This window comes from Trichosurus vulpecula, chromosome 2 (genome assembly GCF_011100635.1).
Source record: "Trichosurus vulpecula isolate mTriVul1 chromosome 2, mTriVul1.pri, whole genome shotgun sequence".
Classification (NCBI taxonomy): Eukaryota; Metazoa; Chordata; class Mammalia; order Diprotodontia; family Phalangeridae; genus Trichosurus; species Trichosurus vulpecula.
The window spans coordinates 16,417,474-16,437,036 of record NC_050574.1 but is presented as its reverse complement, the minus strand read 5'-3'; the positions used below and the strand labels follow the sequence as shown (position 1 = coordinate 16,437,036).

The 19,563-nt window shown below is 60.8% G+C and overlaps 3 protein-coding genes across 3 annotated transcripts; all 3 read left to right on the top strand.

Annotated features, from left to right (window-relative positions):
* The first annotated feature begins 1,759 nt into the window (after nucleotides 1–1,759).
* On the top strand, nucleotides 1,760–5,182 carry GRWD1 (glutamate rich WD repeat containing 1). Its single transcript, XM_036743007.1, has 7 exons — nucleotides 1,760–1,941; nucleotides 2,170–2,287; nucleotides 2,477–2,636; nucleotides 2,790–3,003; nucleotides 3,140–3,282; nucleotides 3,703–3,903; nucleotides 4,511–5,182. Exons 1-7 carry the CDS (start codon nucleotides 1,779–1,781, stop codon nucleotides 4,829–4,831), a joined length of 1,320 nt encoding a protein of 439 aa, XP_036598902.1. The 5' UTR covers nucleotides 1,760–1,778; the 3' UTR covers nucleotides 4,832–5,182.
* A 2,215-nt stretch (nucleotides 5,183–7,397) lies between these two features.
* Nucleotides 7,398–9,736, top strand: KCNJ14 (potassium inwardly rectifying channel subfamily J member 14). The gene is made up of 2 exons (XM_036746103.1): nucleotides 7,398–8,156; nucleotides 9,134–9,736. The coding sequence occupies exons 1-2, from the start codon at nucleotides 7,446–7,448 to the stop codon at nucleotides 9,734–9,736; spliced, it is 1,314 nt and encodes a 437-aa protein (XP_036601998.1). The 5' UTR covers nucleotides 7,398–7,445.
* A 3,926-nt stretch (nucleotides 9,737–13,662) lies between these two features.
* CYTH2 (cytohesin 2) lies at nucleotides 13,663–18,390 on the top strand. The gene is made up of 12 exons (XM_036745076.1): nucleotides 13,663–13,823; nucleotides 14,409–14,556; nucleotides 15,015–15,081; nucleotides 15,179–15,297; nucleotides 15,376–15,456; nucleotides 15,611–15,723; nucleotides 15,914–16,062; nucleotides 16,344–16,455; nucleotides 17,122–17,198; nucleotides 17,335–17,406; nucleotides 17,811–17,965; nucleotides 18,058–18,390. Exons 1-12 carry the CDS (start codon nucleotides 13,805–13,807, stop codon nucleotides 18,143–18,145), a joined length of 1,200 nt encoding a protein of 399 aa, XP_036600971.1. The 5' UTR covers nucleotides 13,663–13,804; the 3' UTR covers nucleotides 18,146–18,390.
* Nucleotides 18,391–19,563: the final 1,173 nt, after the last annotated feature.

Sequence of the window (19,563 nt, the reverse complement as noted above, 5' to 3'; positions counted from 1 at the left end):
CACACACACACGATGAAACCAGCACAGGAATCAATCTCAGAATGACCCAGAAACTTAAAGCCAGCAAGACCCAAGAAGCAAGAGAGACAGTGGAGAGACAGTCAATCCCAGCCATGGATGGCATGGCTGCCTGGGGCTGGGGTGGGGTACAAGGACAAGGCTCCCAGCCCAAAGCCCTTTGTCTGGGAGGGTAAGAGGTTCAAAAATAGCGATGCACCGGGGAGCCCCCCCCCCCCCCGCCGAAATCTGGATGGGTGGGATGGGGAAGGGGACATCTGAGCGGACCTTTGAGGGAAACCAGGGGCTCTAGGAGACAGGGGAGCAATGTTGTGTAAGGAGCTGCCCGGGCAGTTTGGCTGGGTTATAGGGCACAAGAAAAGGCAAGGTGTAAAGGTAAGCTGGAGGTGGGTGATGAAGAGCTCAGGATGCCAAGCAGATGACTTTGGCATCCTGAAGGTCATAGGGAAGCACTGGAGTGGGGGAGGGGTGACATGGTCAGACAGAGGCAGGTTACTTTGGCCTCTGACAGTCTGAGAATGGACTGGAGTGGGGAGAGGACCCTCCCCCACACACACACAGAAGCTATTGCAGTAGTGTGGGCCTGAGATGTGAGGCCGCACCAGGGTGGGGAGATGCCTCGGAGGGGAAATCAACACGCCTCAGCATCATATTGGATGTGCGGGATGGGAGAGAAGGAGGAATCCAGGGAAGACAGTGTTGACAGTAAAAAGGGAGGCCTGGGGGGCCGCGGAGGGGACATAAGGAGCTCTGTTTTAGATGTCCTGAGTTTAAGATGTCTATGGGACATCTGGACGGAAATGCCTGAAAGGCAGTTGCGGATGTGAGGCCGGAAGTCAGCAGAGGAACTGGGGCCGAAGAGGCGGATTTGAGAGCCCTCAGCGTAGAGATGGTCATTAAAACCATGGGAGAGCCCGCTGCATCCTGGACCATCTCTGGGCATCCTCATTGCATCTGGCCACTGGACCCACATGGCACCGGAGGAGAATGTGCACAGGCCTGCCTCACTCAAAGCCAATTCAACGGCATGGCATGGCACCACCTCCTGCAGAACGGACAAGCCACCACTGCAACGACAAATGCCCGGGAGCTGAGGGCATTCTCAAGAGAGGTAGGATGGAGGGAGAAGACACCTGAAGGACACCTGTGGTGAGAGGAGGCTCCAGCAAAGGAGGTGATCGAGGGAGGAGGAGGAGGCCCTGGAGGTGTCCTGAAAACCCAGAGAGTGGAGGGCATCCAGGGGGAGGGGAGGCCCGGGGGGGAGGGGGACATCTGGGGGGAGGGTCCAGGGGAAGATGGTCATCTGGGGAGAGGAGGGCGTCCGGGGGGAAGGTAGGCGTCTGTGGGAAGGGGGGTGTCCGAAGACACGCCACGGGAAGACAAGGAGAGAGGAAAGGCCGCCGGATTTGGCCACTACCAGCTCAGTGGTCACTTTGGAGAGGGCAGTTTGGGTGGAATGATGAGATCAGAGGTCAGATGTAAGGGGTTAAGTAGGCAGTGACAGGAGAAAGCGGAGGCGTTAGTGGGAGTCCCCAGCGGTGAAGAAAGCCCGGACACGTGCGCCAGGCCCGCCTTCCCCTGGGGCAGCCCCCACGCTTTCTGCCCTTGGGGGGGCCGGGCCGGCTCCTTCTCACTCAGAACTACGACTCCCGGCATGCTGCGCGCGGCCCAGCTGATTCCCCCGGGCCTCACCGGAACTGGCCGTCGCCATGGTGACGGGCTGGGGGCGGAGCCCGGGCCTCTGCTGCGCAGACTCCAAGATGGCGGCGCGCAAGGGTTCTGGTCGCACGTGTAGAGCCAAGGCCAAGACCCCGAGCAGCCCGCCGCGCGTCTACCTCCCGGGCCGGGGCCCGCCGCTCCAAGAAGACGAGGAGCTGGTGCGGGACCAGGAGGCCTACGTACTGTACCACCGCGCGCAGACCGGTGCGGGAATGGGGCCTAGCCGGGGGAGGGGAGAGGGGCCGGGCCTGGGGAGGGAGGGAGCGGCAAAGATGGGCGGGGCAGGCCCCTCGTATGTTGCGGGGCTTTGGGGGGCAGAGACGTCGGGGAGGAGAGGGACCTGGAGGTGGATGAGGTGGGGGGAGGGAAGGGAGAAGGGCCGGGGTGGGGGAGGGGAGCCCCTGGGGACACCCTCCCCCTCCTCCCCGGCAGGCTCGCCATGCCTCAGCTTCGACGTTGTCCGAGACCAGTTGGGGGACTCCCGCAGCGACTTCCCGCTGTGCATGTACCTGTGTGCGGGGACCCAGGCCCCCAGCGCTCAGAGCAACAGGTATGTTGGGAGCCTCGGGCCCTCCCACCAGGGCTGGGGGCAGGAAGGGCCCGGGATGATGGGGGTGGGCCTGGGCCTTGGAGTCTCTTGGTCCCTTCATTCTCTCCCAGCTCTTGGGCCACAGCTCCTCTCCCCCTCCCTGGGTGAGACTGACCCCCCCCAGCTTTGAATCCTGCCTCCTCCCTCCAGGCTGATGGTGATGCGGATGCACAATCTCCATGGGACGCAGAAGAGCGAGGCGGAGGAGGACAGCGAGAGCGAAAGCGAGGAAGAGGAAGAAGAAGAAGAGAAGAAGCCCCAGCTGGAGCTGGCCATGGTCCCCCACTATGGAGCCATTAACCGTGTCCGGGTAACTGACCTTTTGGACTGGGAACAGAGGTTCTGGAATTCCTTGGCCGCCCCAGGGAGCTTTGGTGGGGAGCCAGGTTCTCCCAGCTCAGGGGCTGCCAAGAATGCCCAGGCCACCTAATCTTCTCTTCCCCTTCCCTTCCCTCTCCCTCAGGTTGCATGGCTCGGGGAGACCCCTGTGGCAGGGGTGTGGTCTGAGAAAGGCCAGGTGGAGGTGTTTTCCCTTCGCAGGCCCCTGGAGGCGGTGGATGACCCCCAGGTCCTGGCTGCATTCTTGAGAGATGAGCAGGCCCAGACCCGGCCCCTGTTTGCCTTTGCTGGCCACATGGCTGAGGGCTTTGCCCTGGATTGGTCCTCCCGGGTGCCTGGTGAGGCCTGAGCAGGAAGGAGGGTTTGGCTTGGCTTGAGAGAGGTGTAAACAATGGGGGGGTGAGACTACCAAGAAGAGTGTTTTATTTCCAAGCAGTGGGTGGTTGGTACATGATGGGTCTGTCTGGAACACAGGTCGCCTGCTGACTGGTGACTGTCAAAAAAACATTCACCTCTGGACACCCACCGATGGGGGCTCCTGGCATGTGGACCAGCGGCCATTTGCCGCTCATTCCCGCTCTGTGGAGGATCTGCAGTGGTCGCCAACTGAGGACACGGTGAGGTTGATAGGCAGGGTTCTCAGAAACACAGGGATTTGGAGGCTGGCCGCAGATAGGGTCCTTTTGGGGAGGGAGGGAGGGAACAAGCACTTATTATGTACCTCCTGTATACCAGGCACTGTGTGCCGGTGCTATACAACTTGGATCTCATTGGTCCTCACAACAACACTGGGAGGCAGATGACATCATGCCTATTTTACAGTTGAAGAAACTGAGGCAGGCAGAATCGACTGACTCAGTGCTCCACAGCTAGTAAGAGTCAGAGGCTGGAATTGAACTTAGGTCTTCGTGACTCCAGGCTTAGGCCCCGCACCCTGTGGCACCACCTCATCACCAACTTGGGACTGTAGCCTTCCCCTTGTGGATGGATGTGGGGGTGGATACCTGCACCCATGAAGGTCTTCTCACTGCTCTCAGGTGTTTGCATCATGCTCAGCTGACGCCTCCATCCGAATATGGGATATCCGGGCAGCGCCAAGCCGAGCCTGCATGCTCACAGCCCCCTCAGCCCATGACGCGGATGTCAACGTCATCAGCTGGAGTCGTCGGGAGACATCCTTCCTGCTCAGTGGAGGTGATGACGGTGCCCTCAAAGTCTGGGATCTCAGGCAGTTCACGGTGAGCCCCCCCACCCCAGGCCAAACCCAGAGCGGTGAGTGGAAGGCTGGAGGGGCTGCCTGGAGGTCCTTGGGCAGGGAGGCCACATCAGGAGCATGGTGGGGAGTGCCTAGACTAGACGTTCGCTCAGGACCATTCCAGCTGTCAGATTCTGTGATTGTGGTGGAGGGAGGGGTGCACGTGTGTGTGCTTGTGTGTGCAGTGTGTGCTGTGTGTAGATGTATGTGTGCCTAAGAATGTGTGTGCAGTGTGAGTGCGCCCTGTCTTCCTGCCGTAAGCAGCTTTCTTGGATGCAGGGACCATTTCAGCGCCGCTCCGGGGCTGTTTCCTTGCCTGTAGAGATGCAGGAAGGTGCACTTGGGTCCTGGCGGTTCAGGGGTCAGATTCAGCTTCCTCTCTTTATGGATGGGAAGTTTTGGCTCAGAGAGGAAGGAGCCTCTGACACCTCGGTGAATAGCCACAGTGTCTTGGAGTGCTCTCAGAGATCCTCCAGTCCAGTCCCTTCTTTGTACAGAGTGGTAAACTGAAGCTTTCCGGAGGGGTCCCAAGCTCCAGGGCTGGACTATCTCCAGACAGCGTGTGGCTCATGGCCCCTCTTGTCCTGTAGAGCGGCTCCCCAGTGGCCACCTTCAAGCAGCATGTGGCCCCTGTGACCTCCGTGGAGTGGCACCCCCAGGATGGCGGGGTCTTCGCGGCAGCAGGGGCAGATGACCAGCTGACCCAGTGGGATCTGGCAGTGGAGCGGGACACAGAGATGGGTGGCCCAGAGGAGGGGGATCCCCTGGTGGCCGAGCTCCCCCAGCAGCTGCTGTTTGTGCACCAAGGAGAGACCGATATCAAGGAGCTGCACTGGCACCCTCAGTGTCCAGGCGTCCTCATCAGCACGGCCCTGTCTGGCTTCACAGTCTTCCGCACCATCAGTGTCTAAGCCCTGCACCTGGCAAGGTGGCCTGAAGGGAGCCTGGATCTGGCCTGCTTAGCCGGTGGAGGGGCCTGTGCTCTTCCCCAAAAGACCTGCTTCAGTCTCTTTCCCTAAGCGGTGGGGAGGGGGCTTGGTTGTACATTTGCCTTCAGAGATGAGAGGTGGCTTGGCCTGGCTGCTTCACAAGGGTTTGGATTGGCCCAGTTGCTTTCAGGAATGGACTGATTCCCCCCTAACTCCGGTGCACTTAGATGGGTCTTGTCTTGCCAAAGACTTGAGAGGAGGGAAGGGAGGAGGGCAGGGTTCACTGGAGATGGGTATGTATGTGATCAATAAAGCAGAGAGAATGAAGGCTCAGCCTGGGGTGATTCTGGCTGGCCCGAGTGGCCTCTTCCCACCTTGGCCTCACTCCCTGACTGGTCATCTCTCTCCTGTTGCTCCCGCCCTCCATCTCTGTTGCAAGTTTTTCCTTTTCTCCCTCCTCTCTCCCTTGTTCTCCATTTCTGTTCCCAACCCTCTCTACTTTTTCATCCCTGTTTCTGTCCTACCCTCTTTTTGTTCCTTTTCCTTTCCCCCCAATTCCTTCCATCTCTCCCTTCTTTCCTCCTTCCTTCCCATCCCCCTTCCCCTATCCTCCCTTTATCTCCCTCCCTCTCTTTCCCCCCTTCCTCTCTGTCTCTCCCCTTCCTCTCCTCTCTCCCCTTCTTCTCCTTTCTCCCCCTTCATCTCCCTTCTCTTTCTCTCTCTTCCCCTCTTCCTCTCTCCCCTCCTCTTCCCCTTTTCTCCCCCTCTTTTCCCCCCTTCCTCTGTCTTTCCCTTTCCTCTCGCCCTCCTTCCACTTCCTCTCCTCTCCCCCCTTCCTCTCTCCCTCTGTTCCTCTATCTTTAGAGGTCTCTCTGTTACTGTTTCCAGGTCTCTCTTTTCTGACTAATTCATCCGGGTGTCTCTGTCATCTCTTCCTCATCTTGGGGTGATGCTGTCCCTTGCCCCCATCTCTTTGACCCCTTCTTTTTATTGCCTCCTTGGTCTCATTTCTGTCCCTTCCAACTTTCTCAGGAGACTGGGCCGAGGGCCAGCTCTGTACTCCCCTCCCCCTGGCCTGGCTCCCCCTCTGCGGCTCCCTGAGCCGGCCCCGCCTCCCCCCCCCATCCTCCTAAGGCTGCTCTGATCCCTGCCTGAGAACCACTGAAGGCTGATGCCTGGACACTCCCCCCTCCTGCACCCTCCCTGACACTCAGACGTTCTCCCTCAAGGGAGCTGGGCCCTTGACACGGGACACAGGAGATCCTGCTGAGCGGGATGGGGGCCGCTGGCCCCAGCAGGTAAGGGGGACTCAAGTCTCGGTGGGGTGGGCAGGAAGGAGACTCTCCAACCCCACAGCCATCAGTCCATCTGTCTTGGGCTCTGCCCATCTTCTCCCTTTCTGCCCACCTGTTTGCCTCTACCCGACCCCTCATGCTACCGTCTCCTGTCACTGGGAAGGCAGTCTAGTTTGAGGGCGCTGCCCAGTGGGGAGCCACACTGGGCTCTTAGTATTTGTTTGTCTCAAGAGGCCGTTCTTGTCTCTACCCTGCTCATTGTGTTTCAAGCAGTAGGCGCCAGTCTCTGCCCATCTCCCTGTTGGCACTGGCATCTCTTCCTGACATCCCTCAGTCTCCTTGCTGTCTCTCTGCATCATCTCTGGTCTCTGTATCTCTGTCTCTGAGAAGCAATCTCTAACCATCTCTCCCTGTCATCTCTGGGCTGCTCGCTGTCTGTATCTGTATCTGTTAAGAGCTAGTTTCTGGCCATCTTTTCCTGTCACCTCTGGTTTCCTTGCTGTCTCTACATCTTTCCATCATCTCTGGTCTTACTCTCTTTGTATTTCTGTCTCTGAGAGACAGTCTGACCATCTCTCCCTGTCATCTTTGGCCCCCTCGCTGTCTCTACATCTCTCCATCATCTTTGGTCTTACTCTGTTTGCATCTCCGTCTCTGAGAGACAGTCTGACAATCTCTCCCTGTCATATCTGGACACCTTGCTGTCTCTCTGCATCTCTCCCTGTCATCTCTAGGCTCTATCTCTCTTTGCATTTCTGTCTCTGAGAGACAGTCTGACCATCTCTCCCTGTCATCTCTGGGCCCCTTGGTGTCTCATTTTGCATCTCTGTCACTCTGAGAGTCAGTCTCTGACTATCTGTGCCTTGCGGGGGAGGGGGGGGGGGCGGTGTGGGGCTGGCAGGGCTACCTGGCCCCAGATTAGATGTTGACTGACTATAATATAATTGTCATCCCCTAAGCCGAGTCTCGGCTGAATATGGAAACATAAGCTGCTCCTGCTGCTGGGGGGGGGGGGATGGAGGGGGGGCAGGGGGCAAGGGAGCGTCAAGGCCCAGAGCTGGCCAAGCCTGGCACCACGTGGGAGACAGGGCAGGATGGACTGGGCCCCAGGGCCCGGGCTTCCTGTCCCAGCCCTCCATGGTCCAGGGGCAGAGCCCCGAATGCCCCCTCCCGAGGCTGGCCTGTGAGAGCCCCTGGGGTCATGGGGGTGGGAGACCGTGGTCTTCATCCCTCTTCAGAGGAGAGCACTCGCCGCTGTCCCCCTTCTTCCCCCACAGGTGCCCTACCACCTGCTAGCCCCCATGGGGGTGTCCGGCGTCCTGCGGCGCCTGAGCGGCGTCCCCTCCTCCGCAGAGGAGGACCAGGGTGAGGGAGGCGGCTTGGCAGCCTGCCGCAATGGGCGCTCCCCCGGGGGCGTCGAGGTGGGCCTGGGCCCCCGGCGCAGGGGCCGCTTCGTCAAGAAGGATGGCCACTGCAACGTGCGCTTCGTCCACCTCGGGGAGCACGGGGCGCGCTACCTCAGCGACCTGTTCACCACCTGCGTGGACGTCCGCTGGCGCTGGATGTGTCTGTTCTTCTCTTGCTCCTTTGTGGCCTCCTGGCTCCTCTTCGGCCTGGCCTTCTGGCTCATCGCCTCCCTGCACGGGGACCTGGCCGCGCCCCCGCCGCCCGCGCCCTGCTTCTCGCAGGTTGGCAGCTTCCTGGCCGCCTTCCTCTTCGCCCTGGAGACCCAGACGTCCATCGGCTACGGGGTGCGCAGCGTGACGGAGGAGTGCCCGGCCGCGGTGGTGGCCGTGGTCCTGCAGTGCATAGCGGGCTGCGTGTTGGACGCCTTTGTGGTGGGGGCCATCATGGCCAAGATCGCCAAACCCAAGAAGCGGAACGAGACGCTGGTGTTCAGCGAGAATGCCGTGGTGGCTCTGCGGGACCACCGCCTCTGCCTCATGTGGCGGGTGGGGAACCTGCGCCGGAGCCACCTGGTGGAGGCCCACGTCCGAGCCCAGCTGCTCCAGGTGAGTCCGGGGGTGGGGCCCGGGAGCTCTCCCTGGACCTTCTGACCTGAGCATGGGGCTCCAGTAATTTGTGGGTGTGGGGACGGTGTTGTCTTCTTGTCCAAGAAAGTTAGTAAGCCACAATTCCCAGCAACCCTTGGGTTTGGGGCTGTCCCCATCCCATGGCCCCTGGATTGGGGCTGGAGACCCAGGAGCTTCTGGGTGGTTGGGTGTCTAAGGACCACAGCCCTCAGCACCCCTGGGGCAGGGAGGGCATCCACCTGTAGTCTGTGGGCAGCAGCCTCCAGCACTCATGGGAACCAGGGGCTCCCAGAAGAAGCCATGACCCCCACCCAGTCTGGAGGAGAGGAACGCCCCAGGGGTTCATGAGTTTTGTTGAGTTGGTTTGGTTTGGTTGAGTCCCAAGAGCTCATGGGAACTGTGGCTTCCACAGGCTCAGTCGAGGCCAGCTGGGCCCCCTGGGTGGAGACAGACTCTCAGGGAGCCCTGAATGGAGATTCTGGGCTGGCACCCTGGTAGTGTAGGCGGTCCTTCTAGATTCCTGTCCTATAGAAGGGCTCAGGGCCAGTTCTGGCCTCAACTCCTCGACCCTACTTTGGGAAGACCACAGGTTGCTGCAGCCACTGAGAGCAGTGGTTCAACACCGGCCAAAAGGAATAGTGGGAGTGGGGGAAGGAGACCTGCCTATGTGTCTGGGTCTCCTTCCAACTTGTGAAAATCATTTCTCTGTCTTTCCCCATCTCTGCCTGTCCTCCCTGGCCTCCTGGCCTCTGGGCCTCTTTACCATAGCCCTGGGTGTGGGATGCTTCCCCATTTCTGCTCCTTTGTTTTGGGTCTGGCCTGACTGTTTGCCTGTTGTGTCTCGGTGTCTCCATCCCCACACCCCCTTTTATTCCCTATGTGTGTGTCTGCTTCTGTGATCCCTGCCCCTCTCCTCGATGCCCTTTGTCTCTGACTATCCTGTTCCTCTCTCCCAGCCTCGAGTCACCCCAGAAGGTGAGTACATTCCCCTGGATCACCAGGATGTGGACGTGGGGTTTGACGGGGGTACAGACCGCATCTTCCTGGTGTCGCCCATCACCATCGTGCACGAGATCGATGCTTCCAGCCCCCTGTACGAGATGGGCCGGGCCGAGCTGGCCAGGGCGGACTTTGAGCTGGTGGTCATCCTGGAGGGCATGGTGGAGGCCACAGCCATGACCACTCAGTGCCGCTCCTCCTATCTGCCAGGGGAGCTTCTGTGGGGCCACCGCTTTGAGCCTGTGCTCTTCCAGAGAGGGGCCCACTATGAGGTGGACTATCGTCACTTTCACCGAACCTACGAGGTGCCAGGGACCCCCATCTGCAGTGCTCGGGAGCTGGATGAGCGAAGGGCCCTGGGGGACAGTGACAGCCCTGGGCCCAAAGGGGGCCTGCCCGGTGCCCTGGCTGCCTTCTGCTATGAAAATGAGGTGGCCCTCAGCTGCTGCCAGGAGGAGGATGAGGCGGAGGTGGAGAGGGGTGAAGCCCAGGTGGAAACCAGCTCCAAGGCCCCCACCCCACCCCCAACCCCATCCCCTGAATTGGCCCCACCCCCTTGAAGGAAGATGGGCAGGGCTGGGGGACTGCAATTCCCAGTATCTTGGACCTTGGCTGCCTCAGTGGCTCATCGTGTCACACCCCTCCCCAGGGGATGTGGGAGTTGTAGTCCTAGGTGGGGGAGGAGCTGGAATCTAGGCCCAGGGACTCCCCTACGGGCCTAGAGCCCCTTCCCTGGGGCATAGGCTAGGATGGAAGGGGAGGCAGTGCATGCTTCCTGAACCCTGGACCTTAGGAATGGGGGAGGCAGCTTTGTGGTGGAACCTTCTGGATGAGTTGAATTGGTAGCCCCTCCTCACCACCTTCCAAACAAGGGGGAATGAGGGCCCCCCTCCCTTCTGCCCCTGTTGACGCCCTCACACTTTTCTTCCTCCCAAGCCCTTTCCTTCTGGCCTCAGTCCTTCCTGGAGTCCAAGAGACAGAGGGTGGCCAGGGTTGTTCTAGACCCCCCCCCCCCACCATCAAGAAGAGAATGGGACCCAGGAAGCCCATTGGTTCAGGCCCAGTTTGGGGAAAGGACAAGCCAGGGAGGGCCATGGGTCCATGAGAAGCCTGGCCTCGCCTCCAGGCTGAGCAGGTGTCCTAGATGCTCTGGGCCACCGAAGTAGCCAATATCTTTCTCCAGAATGCTGTGCATATTAACTATCTACGTATATTTATATACATATATGCATACATATATATTCTCCCTAATTTTTCCTGATTTTGCTGCAGAAGAGGTGGGAAAGTGTGGCCTTGGCTTCAGGAGGGAGGTCACCTGGGCAGGCAGGGGGAATGAGCTTTGGAGCCAGGGGCCTCAGGCTGGAATCCTGGCTTGGCTCCCTGTGCCCTGGGGGACATGGGCCAGCCCCTTCCCCTCTGCTTTCTCCTGTTAACCAGGTGGAGTTGGAATATATTTCCCTTCAGCTTTGCCAGCTGGGGAGCCTATGACCTCCATGCCCTGGGCTCTCTGGGGACTTTACTGGAAGGCCCTAGAACAAAGCAGGTGGTGTTCCTGTTAGGACCTGGCATGGCCTCTGGACACTGGGAAGGCTGCAGCATGAGTCACCCCAGACTGAGCTGCGGCAAAGGGACCAGGCCCTGGGCTGGGCTGCCCTGCCTTGCCCCTGCCTAGGCTCTGGGGCAAGTGAGGAGGAGACTGAAGGACCCTGGGGTCCTTTCCACCATTGCCTGGGGGTGGAGGGAACCGGCTTGCCCTTGCCCCCAGAATAAAGAGCTGTGAAGCCATTTCTGTGTGTGTGCCTGGGTGGGAGGGGCAAGGGGTGGCTGCCATACCACAGTCCTGGCCCTGGGCCCGGTGCCTCATTTCCATGAGTGTGCCCAGGGAGAGGTGCCAGCCTGCAGTGGGGGATCGAGCCAGGGGAGGGGAAGCCTCCCAGGAGCCCAGCGGTTGGGCTCTGGCCTCCCATCCTCACCTTTTCCCCAGGAGCTCCACCTATGGCTCAGGGTCCCAGCTCTCCCATATCATGCTACACTCCAGAAACCTCCTGGTTCTTTTGGCCCAGAGGAACCAAGCTTTCTTCCCCCATCCTCCAGAGGCCCCATCACCCTCTCCCCAGCCTCCTAAGGTGTCTTGCATCCCTCTGAAGCCCTGTCCCCCCCTTTGCCTCATCCCCCCCCCCCCCCCCCCGTGGCCTTTATCCATCAGTAACCCTGATAAGGACCGGATGGAATTAATTAGCCAGGTGCCTGCAGGATTGTGGGGGGGGGGGAAGGTGAGACCTGGGGTTGGGGGGAGGGAGGGGGCGCTGAGGATGCCCACATGGGATCAGGAGGTGGCCTGGGGGAGAAGGACATGGAAGAAGAGCTAGGACCCTTCCTTGGGGACCAGGCTGGGTATGAGAGCTTCAGACTTCCTGAAGGTCAAAACAGGGACAGGGAGGGGATTAAGAGGCAGGAACTTTTTCCATGGCTAATCCTTGGGGGAAGCCGGTCACCTGGGGGTGATGAGGGGAGCCACAGCAGGGTGAACGCCTCCTTTTTTTCCTCCCGTTTCCTCACAGAGAAAAGAGCCCTAACTGCACTCAGAGGACTTGAGTTCAAGTCACAACCCCCCTGGGCCTCAGTTTCCTCATCTGTAAAAGAAGGGGACTGGATTAGAGGTCAAAGGTCCCCTCCCACTAGAGATCTGGTACCATCCTGGCCCCTGCCCATGTGGATGGAGCCTGAGAAGGGGAGAGGCCCACAAGAGCAGAGTTAGATCTGAAAGGGGTCAGAGGTCATCTGGGCCAACTCCCTCGTGGCAGAGATGGGGAAACTGTGCGGAAGGAGATTTGCTCAGGGTTCCCCAGGCAGGAAGTGGCAAGGTGGAAAGTTCAGTCCATGCTAGGGATGGTGTGGGGAAGTTGGGGGGAAGGGACGGGAGCCAGAGAGGAGGCAGATGGAAGGAGTCTGGTAGAGGGGGTGGGGGAGTCAAGGGAGATGGGGAGGGGTCTGGCTAGAGAGGGAGGAGTCAAGGGAGATGGGGAGGGGTCTGGCTAGAGAGGGAGGAGTCAAGGGAGATGGGGAGGAGTCAAGGGAGATGGGAGGAGTCTGGCTAGAGGGGGTGGGGGAGTCAAGGGAGATGGGGAGGGGTCTGGCTAGAGGGGGTGGGGGAGTCAAGGGAGATGGGGAGGGGTCTGGCTAGAGAGGGGGGGAGTCAAGGGAGATGGGGAGGAGTCAAGGGAGATGGGAGGGGTCTGGCTAGAGAAGGGGGAGTCAAGGGAGATTGGGAGGGGTCTGGCTAGAGAGGGAGGAGTCAAGGGACATTGGGAGGGGTCTGGCTAGAGAGGGAGGAGTCAAAGGAGATGGGAGGAGTCTGGCTAGAGGGGGTGGGGGAGTCAAGGGAGACGGGAGGAGTCTGGCTAGAGGGGGTGGGGGAGTCAAGGGAGATGGGGAGGGGTCTGGCTAGAGAGGGAGGAGTCAAGGGAGATGGGGAGGGGTCTGGCTAGAGAGGGGGGGAGTCAAGGGAGATGGGGAGGAGTCAAGGGAGATGGGAGGGGTCTGGCTAGAGAAGGGGGAGTCAAGGGAGATTGGGAGGGGTCTGGCTAGAGAGGGAGGAGTCAAGGGACATTGGGAGGGGTCTGGCTAGAGAGGGAGGAGTCAAAGGAGATGGGAGGAGTCTGGCTAGAGGGGGTGGGGGAGTCAAGGGAGACGGGAGGAGTCTGGCTAGAGGGGGTGGGGGAGTCAAGAGAGATGGGGAGGAGTCTGGATAGAGGAGTCAAGGGAGATGGGGAGAAGGTGGAGAAGGAGAGGAGCCAGAGTGAGGATGGGAGTCTGAGGAAACGAGTCTGAGCAGAGGAAAGGAGCTTGAGAGAGTCCGGATCTGAGGAAATGGAGAGAAGTTAGAGGGAAAGGGGAGGAGCCAGAGAAATGGGGAGGAGCCAGAGGAGAGGGGAGGAGTCCATGGGAGAAGGGAAAAGGGTTTGGTCAGAAGGACAGAAACACAACTGTCCTCCACAGCCTTCAGCTGTTGCTAAGCAACGGAACTTTTTTTTTTCTTTCTGGGACTGAGCTCTGTTGCCACCCCTTAGCAACGGGGCCTACCCCCTAGCAACGCCCTGGCTTAGAGAGAGGCTACGCCCCCTCGCGTTTCTCTCGGCCTTCTCACGCAGGCGCAGACACACTTGTCCATCTCAAGCCAAAGCCTTCCCTTGTCTGCTCTGTCACTTTTTCGGAGGCTGATACTCCCGGTTCTATGCACACCGCCCTCCTAAGCGGGGCCCCAACTTTCATTGGGTCTAGCGTGGAGGGCGGGGTCCTGAGCACCGTCCAACGAGTTCCGTTGGTTCGCTCCGCTACCCTCCTCCTGTCCACCGAGGCAACGCGGCCGCCTCACGCCCCGCCTCCGCCCTACGCCCCGCCTCCGCCCGGCTTCATTGGCCCAGGGAACCCGCCCCTCGACGCCCATTGGGCCCACGGAAGCCAAGCTCAGGTTCCCATTGGCCAGGGGGCGGCCCCACACGAGAGCGGAGGCGGTGGCGGCGGCGGCCCCGGGAGCGGCCGAAGGGGCTGAGCGTAGCCCCGAGGACCCGCGGAGAACCGGCGGCCCGAGCCACACTACGGGCCCGCGCCGGGCTGCCCTGGCCACCATGGAGGACGGAGTCTATGGTGAGGCGAGCGCGGAGCGAGCCCTGGGGGACCTGGGGGGCTGGGAGGGGACGGGACGTTCCATTCCATTGTTCAGGACGATACCATTTCCGGCCGGCGCAGGGGGGCGTGGTCGAAACCATTCCTTGGGCGAGTCCATTTCCTGCCTGTGGGATGTACTATCCCGGGCGCATATGGGGGGCGCTCCCATGGATCGGGAGAGACCATTTTTCTTGGAAGGGGGAATCATCCCGGGGAAGAATGAAGGTGAAGGCGGAGTTTGGGGCTGCAAGTGAGTGGAGATAAGGGGCCCTCTCTTCCCCTCTCGCATTCCCAAACTTAGTTTAAGTATTATCCGCACCCTCTGCCTCAGTTTCCCCGGCAGACCTTTGCATACCTCCCCCTAGACCTCAGACATTCAGGTGTGCAGGGAGCCAGTCACTCAGGAGCCCAGCACACGCATGCACACGCATACACACGCATACACCATATACATGCACAGACCATACACATGCACACAAATGCAGCATGCCATATCCACGCGGTCACATGCACACGTGTGCGCCCCGAGCCTGTGGCCAGCCCTTACCCACCTGTGCCCCCCAGTACCCCCAGACCTGACTCCCGAGGAACGCCTGGAGCTGGAGAGCATCCGGCGGCGCAAGCAGGAGCTGCTGGTGGAGATCCAGCGACTCCGCGATGAGCTGAGCGAGGCCATGAGCGAGGTGGAGGGGCTGGAAGCCAATGAGGGCAGGTGGGCAGCAGCCACCCCCCCTCCTCCTTCCCGGGGCCCGGGGACGCCCCCCACTTCCCCCGCCTTTGGACTAGATCACCTTCCTTTGTGTCCGCGAACAAAGCGTAGTGTGGGGCATGTAGTCAGTGCTCAATAAATGCTTACTGATTTAACTAGGGAACTGTGCGCACTGTGCCACCCTTCAGTGGCAGAGAAAGGGTTATGGCGGGACCCCAGCCAGGAGCCCCGGGAGTCCAGCCCCAGCCGGGAGCCCTGGGACCCCAGCCCAAGCCAAGAGCTCCATGAGTCCAGCCTCAGCCAGGAGCCCCGGGAGTCCAGCCCCAGCTGAGAGCCCAGTGACCCCAGCCAAGAGCCCTAGGAGTCCAGCCCGAGCTGGGACCCCAGCCCCAGCCTGCAGCCCCACACGGTTGGGTGGGTGGCTCCCTAGCCGCTCATGGCTCCCCTTCCCACCTTTGCAGTAAGACCCTACAGAGGAACCGCAAGATGGCCATGGGGAGGAAGAAGTTCAACATGGACCCCAAGAAGGTGCCAGGGCTGGGCGCAGGGCTCTCTGGGGGACTGTGGGGGGAGGGGGGCATCAGACCCTGCCTCACTCTCACCCTCCCTCCTGATCCCTTCCCAGGGAATCCAGTTCCTGGTGGAAAATGAGTTGCTCCAGAACACGCCTGAGGAGATCTCTCGCTTTCTGTACAAGGGTGAAGGCCTCAACAAGACGGCCATCGGCGACTACCTGGGGGAGCGGTAAGGGTGGCTGGGTGCAGGGCGGGCGCGGGGCTCCCCTCCCTGGGCTCACGTCAGGCCCTTTGTGTCCCCCCCCAGGGAGGAGCTGAACCTGGCGGTCCTCCACGCCTTCGTGGACCTGCACGAGTTCACCGACCTCAACCTGGTGCAGGCGCTGAGGTGAGCGTGGACCCCCCAGGAAAATGGCCAGGGCCAGAGCCCTGCTCCGCCCCCACAAAGGGCCCCGGCCATACCCCTTCCCTGGGCTCCCCCCTCGGGGTGTGGGGACCCTCTCCCTGCTGCCCCTCCCCCTCACTGCTCTCCTCTACCTCAGACAGTTCCTATGGAGCTTCCGCCTTCCTGGGGAGGCCCAGAAGATCGACCGCATGATGGAGGCTTTCGCCCAGCGCTACTGCCTGTGTAACCCAGGGGTCTTCCAGTCCACAGGTGGGCCTGGCCCGGGGCACACTCTGGGGATGCAGAGAAAGGCAGACCCAGGATGGGGCAGGGCAGGAGCAGGCCCTGGGGGTGTTTCAGGGAGGGACATGTAGGGGCTTCCCTGTGATCCCAGAATTCCTGGAGAGGAAGGTGGTGAGCTCCCTGTCCCCCTCTTCCTCCATCCGTCTCCCAAACACAGACACCTGCTACGTCCTCTCGTTTGCGGTGATCATGCTCAACACCAGCCTGCACAACCCCAATGTGCGCGACAAGCCTGGCGTCGAGAGGTTCATCACCATGAACCGGGGTATCAACGACGGCGGGGACCTTCCCGAGGAGCTGCTCAGGGTGAGGCTGCCACTGCCCCCCCAGCCTGAGCCAGCGAGCGCTGGGCCTGGGCCCTCCCTGCCACAGCCGTCACCATGGGCTGGCATCTGCCCACTACCTGCCCCTCCTCTGCCCCAGCCTGAGCCGGCGAGCGCTGGGCCTGGGCCCTCTCCACAGGTTGTCTGCCCGCCAGGACCTGTGGGCCCCTGTCCCTACGGCCTGGGTCCTCCTCCCTCCTGTGGGGCCCCCCCACTTTCTCCGAGGTGTCTCTCAGCTGGGCCCCTCCCTTCTCTTCTCCTCAGAACTTGTATGACAGCATCCGCAACGAGCCTTTTAAGATCCCTGAGGATGACGGCAATGACCTGACCCACACCTTCTTCAACCCTGACCGCGAGGGCTGGCTCCTCAAACTGGGTACGCCGCTGTTGCCCCGGGGTGAGGGCTCCGTGGGGGTGGGGGAGGCAGCCAGGGCCGGGCGGGGGTCTGGGCTCTGGGGTGGCCTCCCTCCTTGTCTGGATGTAACTAGTTTTCTCCATCTCTCTCCCCCTCCTCCCCCGTGTTGCTCCCTCCTGGGCCTGGTCCTTCTGCGCTCTCCCATCCCCACCCGTTTGGTCATGTGTGTCCATGGCTGTCCGTCTCTTGGTCTTTGCTTCTCTCTGTGTCTCTCGGGGGGCGTTCCCCCATCCTTGGCCTCCTACTCCTTGCTGCCTGGCCCTGCCTGTTCTCCTGCCCTCTCCCCCAGGAGGTAGGTACCTGTCTGCTCTTTGCTCCCCTGCCCTTGTCCCCTGGGGGAGACTAGATAGACAGGGGCAGCGTTGTCGAGGGAGGCAGCTTGGGCCGGCTTTGGGGGAGGGGTTGCTGTTGGGGTCTGAAGGGAAGGCAGAGCTGGGAGGCTGGATGTCTGGGACCTAGACAGCAGGGAGGCCTCCCCCTTCCTCTCCTTGCTATCCCTGCCTCCTCTTCAGGGCTTTGCTCTTCTGCCCTTTGCCTGTCCCTGTGCCTGTCCAGACCCCTCCAGCCCCTGTCCTCGGGCCTGGCCCCCCCTGCTGAGCCTGCCCCCGCCCCCTCCTTCCCTTACAGGGGGCCGGGTGAAGACCTGGAAACGGCGCTGGTTCATTCTCACCGACAACTGTCTCTACTACTTTGAGTACACGACGGTAAGGGGGCTGCAGGGGGAGGGATGCCTGGGTCCTTGTGGGCAGGGCTGAGGGAAGAAGGGAGCATCTGAGGGCAGGGTGGCTGGGAGCCCCGGCTGCCCCATACCCCGGGGCTAAGACTCCTCTGACTTGGCAGGACAAGGAGCCCCGGGGGATCATCCCCTTGGAGAATCTGAGCATCCGGGAAGTAGAGGATCCTCGGAAACCGGTGAGCACCTACCAGCCTCTCTGCTTTCTATACTTCTGCCCCACTGGGTTCCTCTCTTCTGCCCTCTGGGTCTCCCCACCTCTGTCCCTCTGGGTCCCTCCCTCTCTGTCCCCCTGGCTCCCTCCTCCCTCCCCCTCTGGGTCCCTCCCTGCTACCCCTCTGGGTCTCTCCATGTCTGCCCCGCTGGGTCCCACTCCCCTCCAGGTCCCTCCTCCTGCTCCTCTAGGTCTCCCCACCTCTGTCCCTTTGGGTTTCCCCACCTCTCCCTCTCTGGGCTTCCCTCTGTGCCCCTCTGGCTCCCCCCCTCTCTGCCCCCCACCCCCATCCCTCCCCCCTCTCCCTCTCATCTCCCCACCTCTGCCCTTCTGGCCCTTGGCCTCACCTGGGCCCTGTCTCTCTTGCAGAACTGTTTTGAGCTCTATATCCCAAACAACAAGGGGCAGCTCATTAAGGCCTGTAAGACGGAAGCCGACGGGCGTGTGGTGGAGGGCAACCACATGGTGTACCGCATCTCAGCCCCCACACAGGAGGAGAAGGATGAGTGGATTAAATCCATCAAGTGAGGGTCCCTGATGGGGAGGGCTGGTAGGGGTGGGGGGGCGGCAAGGCAGGCTCCTCTGGTCCCTGCTGACCTCTGCCTGCCCTCCCCAGGGCTGCCGTCAGCGTGGACCCCTTCTACGAGATGCTGGCGGCCCGAAAGAAGAGGATCTCAGTTAAGAAGAAACAGGAGCAGGCTTGATGTGGGTGGGGGCCTGGCCCAGCTCCCCTGCCCATCCCCCTGCTGACCCCAGGGCTTCCCCATAGGCAATAACCCCACTGCCCCCACCCCGGCCCCTGGCCCTGCCTTCCACTTATTTATTGGGGGCTGAGGGGCCGGACCCCTGGGTGCCCCAACGCCCTCTCTTGGGGCAAAGGAGAATTTTCTACTCGTGGTTTCTCTTCATTTATTTGTAATTAATTCATTATTATTATTATTAATATGCCGATGGTTACTATTGTCGTTGTCTAAGCTGGAGCCCAGCCTGGGACAGTGTGATGGGGAGGGAGCAGAAGCTGGCTGCAGGAGAGCCCAACTTTGTGACCCGGCCTCTGTGGCCCAGGAGCCTCTGGAAATCGGCTTGCTCTCCTGCCCTGCCCCAGATCTGGGCTGTGAGGGGCAGGAGGCCATCGTGCCCCCTCTCTGCCTTGTGGAGCCACTGTCCAAGGGCTGGGGCCTTGCCCCCTCCCTGGGTCATAACACCCTTCTCTGAAGAAGAGAGAAGGCAACTCCTGGGTGTGTGTTGGAGAACTTCCCAGGTCAGCTGGGGGTCCACAGTGCTGCCCCATGGGCCCACGTGGGCCCCCCTCCCATGGCTTTCACTCACACAGGAACCCAGAGCCCTGCCCACCTCTGAGTGGAGGCCTTTAGCCAGATTGCCTGGGAGCCCAGAGGTGCAGCCCCTCACCTAACCCAGGCCTGAAAACCCTTTTCAGTGTGCAGATGAGGCCATGGAGATACCCCCCACCAAGGGAGGAAGAGGGACTGCCAGAAGCTGGGGGGAGGGGGGCCTCGAAGCTTATCTCAGCAGCTCCTGACCCCAGGGACCAGGGAGCTCACTAGGAAGGGCTTTGGCAAAGTAGGAGACGCAGCAGCAGCACTTAGCTCTCAGAGCCAGGTGCCCTGAGTTCTGGGGCTGCCTCATCATAGACCACAGAGACCCAGCACGAGCGCACATACATGTGACATACGTGCGTGCACACACACACATGCATGCACACACACGCATGCACTGCACATGCACACTTGTGCACAGGTCCAGGAGCTGACTGCTTAGGCCCTCTGAGCCCAGGGACGCCCAGTGGCAAAGTGAGAGACTCTTCACTATCGGACCAGGGAGAGGGCAGCTGCTTCCTGGAGAAGGCTCCAGGCCTGACCTCTCCACACATGTCTGGGGTTCCTTAGAGACCACAAGCATGTTGAGGGCAGGGACTGCTTGGTTCTTGTCTTTGTAGCCCCAAGGCTGGCACTTTGAACACTAGGCACTTAGTGAATATTTGCTGAGTTGTGGAGAGATCCAAGCAAAATGCCTTGCGCATAGTAGGCCCTTTAAAAATGCTAGCTGAATTGAGAAAGATGGGGAGAGGGTAGTAAGGTTGTGGGGGGGGTGGCACAGATGG

Bases quoted from the DNA above. Each gene is read 5' to 3' on its own strand.
- GRWD1 (XM_036743007.1), top strand. From the start codon at position 1,779: ATGGCGGCGCGCAAGGGTTCTGGTCGCACGTGTAGAGCCAAGGCCAAG. The intron at 2,637-2,789 runs GTAACTGACCTT...CCTCTCCCTCAG, and splicing joins GAGCCATTAACCGTGTCCGG to GTTGCATGGCTCGGGGAGAC. The intron at 3,283-3,702 runs GTGAGGTTGATA...CACTGCTCTCAG, and splicing joins GGTCGCCAACTGAGGACACG to GTGTTTGCATCATGCTCAGC.
- KCNJ14 (XM_036746103.1), top strand. From the start codon at position 7,446: ATGGGGGTGTCCGGCGTCCTGCGGCGCCTGAGCGGCGTCCCCTCCTCC. The intron at 8,157-9,133 runs GTGAGTCCGGGG...CCTCTCTCCCAG, and splicing joins TCCGAGCCCAGCTGCTCCAG to CCTCGAGTCACCCCAGAAGG.
- CYTH2 (XM_036745076.1), top strand. The intron at 15,457-15,610 runs GTGAGCGTGGAC...CCTCTACCTCAG, and splicing joins AACCTGGTGCAGGCGCTGAG to ACAGTTCCTATGGAGCTTCC. The intron at 15,724-15,913 runs GTGGGCCTGGCC...TCCCAAACACAG, and splicing joins AGGGGTCTTCCAGTCCACAG to ACACCTGCTACGTCCTCTCG.